This window comes from Loa loa (assembly GCF_000183805.2).
Source record: "Loa loa unplaced genomic scaffold supercont3.105, whole genome shotgun sequence".
Lineage (NCBI taxonomy): Eukaryota > Metazoa > Nematoda > Chromadorea > Rhabditida > Onchocercidae > Loa > Loa loa.
In genome coordinates this window covers 43,271-53,096 of record NW_018108285.1, presented here as the reverse complement: position 1 = coordinate 53,096, position 9,826 = coordinate 43,271, and the positions used below count along the sequence as shown (strand labels likewise).

At 35.6% G+C, this 9,826-nt stretch overlaps 3 protein-coding genes across 3 annotated transcripts in view; 1 reads left to right on the top strand and 2 right to left on the bottom strand.

The window, feature by feature from the left end:
• The first annotated feature begins 651 nt into the window (after positions 1-651).
• On the top strand, positions 652-2,267 carry LOAG_09728 (fumarylacetoacetate hydrolase domain containing 1). Its single transcript, XM_003145253.2, has 3 exons — positions 652-819; positions 910-1,152; positions 1,339-2,267. The coding sequence occupies exons 1-3, from the start codon at positions 751-753 to the stop codon at positions 1,693-1,695; spliced, it is 669 nt and encodes a 222-aa protein (XP_003145301.1). The 5' UTR covers positions 652-750; the 3' UTR covers positions 1,696-2,267.
• A 623-nt stretch (positions 2,268-2,890) lies between these two features.
• On the bottom strand, positions 2,891-5,284 carry LOAG_09726 (hypothetical protein). The gene is made up of 7 exons (XM_003145252.2): positions 5,106-5,284; positions 4,948-5,039; positions 4,687-4,822; positions 4,384-4,516; positions 4,091-4,197; positions 3,581-3,776; positions 2,891-3,280 (listed from the first exon to the last, which is right to left on the bottom strand). Exons 1-7 carry the CDS (start codon positions 5,236-5,238, stop codon positions 3,103-3,105), a joined length of 975 nt encoding a protein of 324 aa, XP_003145300.1. The 5' UTR covers positions 5,239-5,284; the 3' UTR covers positions 2,891-3,102.
• Positions 5,285-6,660: 1,376 nt separating this feature from the next.
• The window catches only part of LOAG_17628 (TBC domain-containing protein c), a 4,870-nt gene continuing 1,704 nt past the window's right edge, over positions 6,661-9,826 (bottom strand). Inside the window, exons 5-11 of the mRNA XM_020450290.1 lie at positions 9,240-9,376; positions 8,765-8,855; positions 8,524-8,661; positions 8,251-8,416; positions 7,686-7,829; positions 7,473-7,612; positions 6,661-7,057 (exon numbers count right to left, since the gene is read on the bottom strand). Coding sequence (XP_020306047.1) covers positions 6,872-7,057; positions 7,473-7,612; positions 7,686-7,829; positions 8,251-8,416; positions 8,524-8,661; positions 8,765-8,855; positions 9,240-9,376 — 1,002 coding nt within the window. The 3' untranslated portion in view covers positions 6,661-6,871. The remainder of the gene's footprint in view (positions 7,058-7,472; positions 7,613-7,685; positions 7,830-8,250; positions 8,417-8,523; positions 8,662-8,764; positions 8,856-9,239; positions 9,377-9,826) is intronic.

Genomic DNA, 9,826 nt, shown 5'->3' with positions numbered 1-9,826 from the left:
ATATATAATATATATATATATATATATATATATATATATATATATATATATATATATATATATATATATATATATATATTGATTGGATTTTATTCAACGCTATCAAGACTATGCCATTAAGGAGAAAAATTCAATGTTTTACAACAATTTCAACTGATGAATAAGTCAAAATAAAAGAAATCCGATGAACACTAACAGTCATATGTAGGAGATAGGAAGCTGACCAGCTATTCAACTTCTGGTAACCGATAATTTTATCGCTATTAACTCAACAGTTACCACTCCATTTCATAACCAGATTTTGATAAACTTCTTGTAGTAAGATCGTACGCAAAAATAGCAACAATAAATAAACTCTTTTTCCAGTTAGTTGTTGCTAGTACTCCGAAAAAGTTTGCATTTGTCACTCGAAAATACGATACTTCTGATACACATCCATTTGTTATGCCTCATGTACTATAAAATCGGCAAATGATTTAAGGATGTGATGCTAAGAATGTTATTTACTGTAGTTGGAAATATTTCCCAATCATATTATGATGGCATTGTTAAGATGATACAACTGAACATTACTTGACGGTATGTGACAATGATATTTCTCAGTGATTACGAATAAATTTAATTAATGGTGGGAATGAATCAATTATGAAACGATTTAGACATCGCATTTTCATAAGTTCCCAGCGAGTACTCGCTCGCTCCCTCAATTCGAACAACCTGTAATTAAGCTGGTCAAGATCTGCTTATAATATGGCGACACAGTTGTCAAATTTCCGCAATCTTGGGAAAAAGATTGTTTGTGTCGGTAGGAATTATAAGGTTTGTCATCTTAAAAGGATATATGCACGCTATATGTTTTTGTAAATGCAACAAGGTTGGGAAGATTTAATCAATGAGTGGATTTTACAGGAGCATGCTCTGGAATTGGGAAACACGATACCGAAAATACCGTTGTTTTTCCTGAAATCAACAAACAGTTATGTATCACAAGGACAACCTATCACCCCACCGCCTGGTTGCAAGATATTACATCAAGAAGTGGAACTTGGTGTGATTTTCAGCAAGACAGCGAAAAATATCCCATCTTCGCAAGCATTTAATTATATTGGTGGGTACACGGTAGCCTTGGATATGACAGCTCGAGACTTCCAGGTCATTCGTCATCAGACTTTTTTGTTTGGACGAAACAATCCTTCAGTGTTGTCTGAAGGTTCAGGTTTTTAATGAACCCTCGGGCAGCGTAGTTATCGTGTCACTGAAATGCCAATAATTGATGGGTTTGTGTGGAAAGTTGACTTTAGTAGAATGCGGTTCTGATATACAACTTTCAATTTCCAGGATGAAGCGAAGAAGGCAGGCGCACCCTGGTTCTTGTCAAAATCATTTGATACTTCATGTCCAGTAGGATCTTTCATCGAAATCAACAAAATTGCCAATCCACACGACGTCGAGCTATTTTGTCGTATAAATGATGTAGAAAAGCAACGCTGTCGAACCGATGCCATGATTTTCGACATACCAACTTTAATCGAAGTTTTAACGGAATATGTCACTATGGAACCAGGTGATATGCTCCTCACGGGCACACCATCAGGCGTAACAGCTGTGAAGCCTGGCGACTGGATTGAATTTGGTTTGGAAGATATCGCATCGTTTAAATTTTATGTCCAGCAAAAATCCGGTTTTCCGGCTTAGATTCTTGTCTCTTGCGAGTAATTAGTGAAAATGAAGATTAAATGGCTATTAATTTAACGAACAGTCACCAATAATATCTAATTTAAACAGGAACGTTTGTGCACGATAAATGCGAGGTGCATTCCATTATCGTCGGATACAAATACGTATAAACAGAAAAGCAGACTACGTATATACAAAAATACATCATTCGCGCTCGACAACTGCCTTGATCTCTTCCATCATCATCCATCCTGACCAAGGAGGCATTACAAAATAATTTCAACAAGGACGCATTGAAAAATGGTGATAGAGGACAATTTTGGAATAACAGGGATGATAATTTCAGGAATATACTAAATCAACCAGAAATGCAAGTAACAATCTTTCAATAGGAATTAACTAATAAAATTGATTGCTATCCCCTGTACTTTGGAGTCAGAAATTTCGTCTTGAATATGGTTTGTGTCCTTCTAAACAGTAAGAAAAAAGACAGATTTCTTTTAAGACAAAGACAGATTTCTTTCACATTAATAAAACGGGCATGGGAAGGTAACGACTAATAAGCAAATGTAAATGAAATAAGATGAGCTGTGAAATGTAAAGGATAGGTACTTTCACCCCCTACAAACCAGACTAGATCACTGAAGCAAAAAATTCCACGTAGCACAGCTCAGCAAAAAAGGAAGATGTAACTAGTCTAATACAGACATACTGTCATTTGAAGAGGAGATAGATTCAGATAGATTTCTGGAGAACCGAGATAAACAATGACTATATACATTGTCACTACTTAATATTAATGGTTATGTGATGAGAGTGTCGGAATTTGGCAGAGTCTTTGATCGTTAAGAGAAAATGATTTCTACCCAGTTTTGGTAAGTGCACTGAAAATATCATGATAACAGAAAGCAGTTAAAAGATTGGATGCATGGTAATTATCATTTATGCGTACAACAGAGATTCTCACATCAGAAACTACATAGCCAGCGCACATAAAACCGACTCCAAGCGTAAAAGTATGGTTTTTTTTTGAAGGCTCTAAATCTCAGATCACGTGTTCACCTTCATTTGTTTTTTCAGAATTCATGTACACCAAAATGATGGAATGAGAGTTTTTTTCTTTAAAGATCATTAAGATAATTAAGTGTAAGTTCACTAAACTCATATATACAAGCGCAACATGTAAGAATACGAAATAAAACCTTATTCTGTTTTGCTTCTGGAGATAGTTTTACATGCGCTAAGCTGTACTGAAACTGTTGTTAAGAATATTTGTAAATACTGTCGCTGCTATTAATAGTAACTGGAACCATAAATTCATAAATATATGTCGTACTGAACCTTCCTCTCCCCAAGTTCTAATCTTTCCTTCCATCACTATCGCCATCAACATGACATCAAATAACGGCTTAGCTTTGAACAAGTTCAAACCATGGATATCGTAACATTGATACCAAGATTACCATTTTCGGCAAACAACTGGGCCGTCTGGCTATCAAATGCCATACAATCTGAGAGAGATATTGCATGTGCCACACCCTCATGTATGCTACGTGGGGACGCCTCCCAGCTAAAACGACGCCGATGTGTCGCTAATTCAAGCCTGCAAACAAAATAAAATTAGACTTCCATATACGGAACCTGAAAGATTTTTTTGTTCTGAAATCCAATTCAATTTTTCTTTCACATATTGCCATCTATTTGAATGGATTCAAACCACAGTTTTAGTTATCCACATTAAAATCTGCAAGGTATTAAAAAAGGTCCTGAACATAGCCCAAAGAAGGCTTATAACTAGCGAACCATAAAGTCTAAAATTCCTTCGCAAACTGAATTAGTTCAGAATAGCCGTATATCAAAAAAAATTCTATTCCCGACATTCCATGTCCAATATAATACCTACCGATACATGAAATTTTCAGATTCCTTTTTAGCGCCAATCAGTTGTACAACAGCATAGAACATCTGATTGCCATCCTGGAACTTCTCTTGTTTTTCTAGCACGAGCATAAAGTGATAACCAAAACAAGACTGCATCATTACCCAGTCTACAGCACCAGGTAAGTTGATGTCAGTAGCCAAAAAGACGATATCTTCACCTGTAATTAGATTCATTAAAATGCTTTCTCTTCACAGTTGTCATTAAATACGGTGTAGGAAAACCATTGAGTTTTTATTAACTCATGATTAGGGAGCAAGAAATATCATGGTTTATCAGAAAAGAACCATAATAGTCATTCTTCACGAAAAAGTAGGAAGGATAATTAACATACTTATTTTCACTTTCTTTAATTTCTGAAGTACTATGCTACTCATAACGCGAATAAAGAGAAACACAAAAATATGCTATGAGTGAACAACAGTGACACCAAAATGTTTTCGTCTTCCATGAAGCGAACGGAAATGAACTGACCTTGTAGAGTAGTAATAGACTTGTGGACTTTCATAAGATGTCCCATAACTTCCGAGAGGCTTCCCTGCCACTTGCATGATGCCCCGGGACAAGGGCAACAATATGGGCTAAAAAGATGCACAGTGAAGAATATAAAACAATATTTGATAACATAAAAATTGAGATGTATAACGTTAACAAAAATAAGGGTAGAGTGAACGTTTTGCAGGGAAATACTACATTTCCCTCTTAGAAGAGGCCTACATTCCTTTATAAAACGAACTACAACCAGAACAGAAATACAGAATGCTTACCGGAATTCACAAAGCTCCTCGTGCTCCACTTTTTCAACGTGTGAAAATGTAAGCGGACAGCCTGAACCAGCAAATTTACAGGGGAACATAACGGTGTTTGCAATCTTTTCCAATACCAAATTTCGGACACTTGCTGTAAATGACATTCGATAAAATGCATAGAAAGTTAGTGCAATTATACTAGTTGAAATTTGAAAAATGATCTCGTGCATCTTCCTCTCTTCCCCCGGAGAAAAACGAAAGCGCTTAAAGCATTAAAACAGAAAATTTCTAAATCTCCATTTAAATGATGAAGAAACATACGAACTGGACCCCTGCAGGTAGGGCAGCATGTTAGTTTGGGACGGCAATTACCGCATACAAGGTGACCACTCTGGCACTGCAGATAAGGTGGCATCATGTAATCCATGCAAACTGGGCATTCGAAAACGGATAGCACCTAAAAACAACATTATCAACACCAATAATTTCAAGATAAAACTGCGATTTCTGATTCCCTGCTTACTTAGTATAAGCAAAGAGATTGATATCAAGTATTCTCAAACCAAGAAAAAATCAAAAAACCTCTGGATTAGCGTTATGCGTTACATTGTGCGGTGTGGCAACAGCAAATTGAGGTGCTACGCTCTGGGTAGTTACTGGATTTGAAATAGAACCTGAAATAGTAGATTTATTTCGGGATGTTAACAGGATGTTAACACCAAAAAATAAAACGGACGCACCGGATGGTGTAGAACCCTGGACACGTCCGACGGTTTTCTGTTGTGGCGTCGCAACACCCTGCGTTGGGTTGTTCTGACCGTTCACCGCAGCTAGGGTTGCACTACTACTCCCCTGTTTGAATTCATTACTCATTTTGCTGACAATTGTTGCTAGTAGGTTTACAAATCCAAACTAAAACAAAGAATTTTAAGGAAAAGTGATGAATGCTTTGCCGAAAAACGATGTATTGCAAACTCAATTTCACCACCTCAACATTGCCGTTATGGTAAAAATATGGCTCATACCCACATAATGTATCAAATACACGCAAACACCCAGACATTAATACTCAACCAGAATCTCAAAACCTTTAATATCTTCCGCGCAAAACTTTTACTACCTCGGTCTTACCTGACCGACTCTATCCACTTCCAACGCCGATACTTGAATCAAGACAACCACCACTCATCATCGTCCGTGACAACAGGTCCTAAACTGCATTACAAGAATGCTCAAAGTGTCAACTACCACATCACTCCATTTATCACTATGTTTAAACCTTCGGACCATACTCAAAACTGTTTAGATGTATGGAATATTCAAACTAAAAAGAAATTAAAACAATATTTTCGTGAGCCATAACCACAAAATTTCTTGAAGTATATGTCAACGAATTCAACATTTTCATACATTTTCAAATTGTTCTAACAAAATATAAATGTATAAAATCGAAGGTGGAAAAATATCAAGTATCAAATGGCGCTATAAAATCGACAAACCATTACAAATTAACAAATATCCGATTATGGCAATGTTCTCCTTGCAAGCAACTGATAATAAACTAACACACTGTCGTCAGAAAATTAACACAATGATGTTATTACACTAAAAACTCCTGGAAATATGTTGAAAAAGTTCACCAACAGGAGCATGGGGACATGAACCGATCATTACATTTTGAACTTCAAATAACAGATGAGCGTGGATGCACACAGCACCAGGCAGTAACATTATGACAACGTGAAAACGAAGTTATATTTCTACAAAAGAAATTCTACAAAAATTGACAAAACGAACAAAAAACACCGTTTTTTACTCATTCTAATCTAAAACTGAAGCAAACCACTTTCTGCACAATCTAACGAAATACCTTACTTCTAAGAAAGGTACAGAAGTGACACATTAACATGATCAACCTCATGCAATTTATAATTAAACGAGATATATTTGAATAGTCATTAAGTTAATGCAACAAAACAATATAAATGCTTTGCGACAAATTCACGACACTTTGAAAATTATCGACATAAATATATAAATATAAATAAAAAAAACAAATAAACAAATATAAAGACCCATATATATCCTAAATTTACGTGTCTCCCCTGCAATTTTTATGCGCAACTTGTGTTTAAACATACCAGTCTTGCATTTGTCATACAAGTAATACACATTCCTTAGTGAATATGCTCTAATTTTTATTTGCGTCTAATATTACCTTATCATTTTTTAACCTATATGACCACACAGCTAAATGTTTACTCATTAATAATTAACTGCGCATTAACTCCAGTCCACTGCATAAGATTTATTCCATATTCATGAGGAACACACATATGGCACACGGCAGAGATATACCAGCATTTCGTACTGATTATGCAGATTACTATTTGTTTATTAGTTCATTCGAAATGTTTCTCCTTCTCGATTAGGAATATTTGAATCCTCCAAAAACATTATCACTAAGAAATAAATAGCGATGTTAAAGAACGGTGGTAGCAAATTACTATTTCTTTGACAATGTCCTTAGAACATTACTGAAGGCACTGGCAAGTTTTACAGTAGGATTTATTTCCAATTTCGAAAAAGCACTTTTTGTGCTGTCTCTACACGAGTTTTTGAAACAGTAGCACCCTTCGTTCATTTTGTGAGCAATCACAATCAATTCTCCGACGTCAGTTTCATGATAATTCTGAAAAACAATGGTAGCAAATTAATATTTCTTCGACAGTATTCTTAGAGCATTAGTGAAGAGCATTGACAATTCTGATAAAAACTCATTCAACGGTCTCAAAGCGGCATTAAATGTGAAAAAAAAAAAAAAAATACCACGCCATTTAAAGCAGCAGCTCCTGTTCTGAGTAAATATACATTACTGCGGACATGACAAGATGTTGAACATAAATTACGGATGGAAATGTAAAACAAAACCCAGAAGTACATCATTTCCCATATAAATGGTAGTTAACATTGCTGCAAGTTGGCTAGAAATTTAAAAAAAACAAAATGTTTCAACTCTTCTTAAGGATTAGGAATGATAACCTAAGTAGTCAACTGCATCCCTCAATAATAAATATGACATGACATAAACTATTAAACCGGACTACCTGTAGCATTTCCAAACATGCTGTAAAATCTCCTTCAAGCAGCAAGTCACGGACTTTCTCCATCATCGCTAAGCATATCCAGTGGAGAAATCGTAAACGATCAGGTGAGGAAAATAACGAATCCCATATATTAATAACATCTGTAAATTAAATATTTCAGATTATTTTCTGGACAAAAAAAATGAAATTTGTAGCAGTGGAAGGAACATTCACCTGGTAGAGAGAATTCTTGTGAGAGAAGTAAAGAAAGCCAGCGAAATGCATAGAATTCCGGCTTAATGCCCATATCGACCAGATGATTATACAGTTCAGGATCGCAACTCCTCAATCTTTCATTAAATTCAGCCAGAAGTGACTCTGTAACGTGGATAACCTAAAGTTTCAATCCATCAAAACAAAGAATGATAAGGGAATTTAAGTCCTGCATTGGTACTGCCAAAAATCAAATTTCTTGAGTGGTTCAAAGAGAAAGTGAACTCTCTTTATGCCATACACTAAACTACAAAACCACACCGAAATGAGAAAGCAAGACTCAGATCTCTCCCTTTTTTTAAACCCAGCAACAGTTACGGAAGTATTTAGAAATCTAAGATAATTCTGCCAAATGTTGGTTAGTTGAAATCAAGTGGTTCCAAACCTAGCGAGCGAGTAGATTAAAGAGTGAAAGTTAAGAGATGAACCATTTTTTTCCCGCCAGTAAACCAAAGCTATATTCAGCACGAAGTTGTGCCATTATCCTACTCAATAAATGATACTGATTGATTAAATAAAAGTTTACCAATGCCACAGTTGGAACTGTCCAGAGTTTTAATGAAATTGTCCTTAATCTCGCTCATCAGCAATTGGAAACAATAATATGTATCCGCTTCAGCCTCTTCTGCCCATTCGTCATCTGCATCACTTGCAAATACGTAATACAATGGACCCATAATTTCATTCATTCCCTTAACAGTTACAATAATCTCAAATTGCTTGATAAAAAAAAAATGAAAAGTCTCCGTCAAGCAATAGTATATTTTAAATATATATGATAAAATAATTTCGAAATAACCTGCACATATTTCACTCCTGGATTAAGTTTACTATACATGAATAACACTCTTTCAACCACCTGCCAATGGTATTCAACATTTTCGTCAACGACATTGGAATATTCTTTGCTAGCTGTTTTAGCTGGTAAGGCAATAAACTGGAAAAAAAAAGAGAACTAAAGAAGGTTGAAAAGGTGGTGAAAAAGTAACTGTGGAATATGACAAAGTGCTGATATAGTGAAAAGGAAGAAAAAAACTGACATTCCCTGCATTAAAGTGACTGCTTGGTAAAACTTCAGAATAAAGGTTCTCTTGTCGAATACGACGTGACAAATTGATTTTTGCTGCTGACCTGAAAATACAAGTTTTACAGTTAATGACGACAGAAGCAACTGGCAACCAAATCAGCCAACAGGTTAAATCTAATGTTTTGGTGATGAAACCATGATTTCCCTATCCAAGATTCTTATATCGTCGTGTCTGGAACGCAACTATGCCAATAATGGGGGATAAATGATGTTATGATAATAAAACTAGAAAGGAGGACATAAACTAAATACCGATTATCTTCCTTTTCAATTCTTTAGGAAAATTTCATAACAAATACGCAAGTATGAAAAAGTACACAATTGAAACTGTTTATAAAAAAATTACATAGCGCTAGAAACTGCATCCACTTGAATCAATATACTAATGCAAAAAAAATTTCGAACCGCTTTTTTTTTGGAAAGCATACCTATGTGGGTAAGAAGTAATTCTTTGGAAAAAATCGATTTCTGGGCAAAGTCGCCGAACATCCTTATCTATTTGAGCCAATACTTCATTGTCCTTGAAATAATTATTCCATCGACTGTCTGGATTGAGATTTAGTGGCTAAAATCAACCCAAATAAAACACTCCATCACCAGACTCTTCAGCTTAGTGAGTAGTTAATCACGGACACTTCAGTAGATAATCATGGATACTAGTTGGACAAGTTATATGATTTTAATCCCTGACAATATTAACATGAACTTCACGTCTCATTTAATTTTAAAATACGTATGATTTATAGCACTATCAGTACGAAGTTGAATAGAAAAAAGACATACATGATCTGCGGTAGTTTCATGGTCTGGCGCTATAGACGACTGGCCAGGATGAACGATCACATCTTCAACAAGGCTGCTATAAATTTCACGTTGCTTTCGAAGATACGCGGGCCACTGTTGTCGCTCCACAGGTAGATAACCGAGAAGTAGACGCCAACACAACGGTCGCAAGGAGTCAGGAACACCTAGCAATGAACAGACTGCATGTAATCAGTACCAATTTAAATAACCT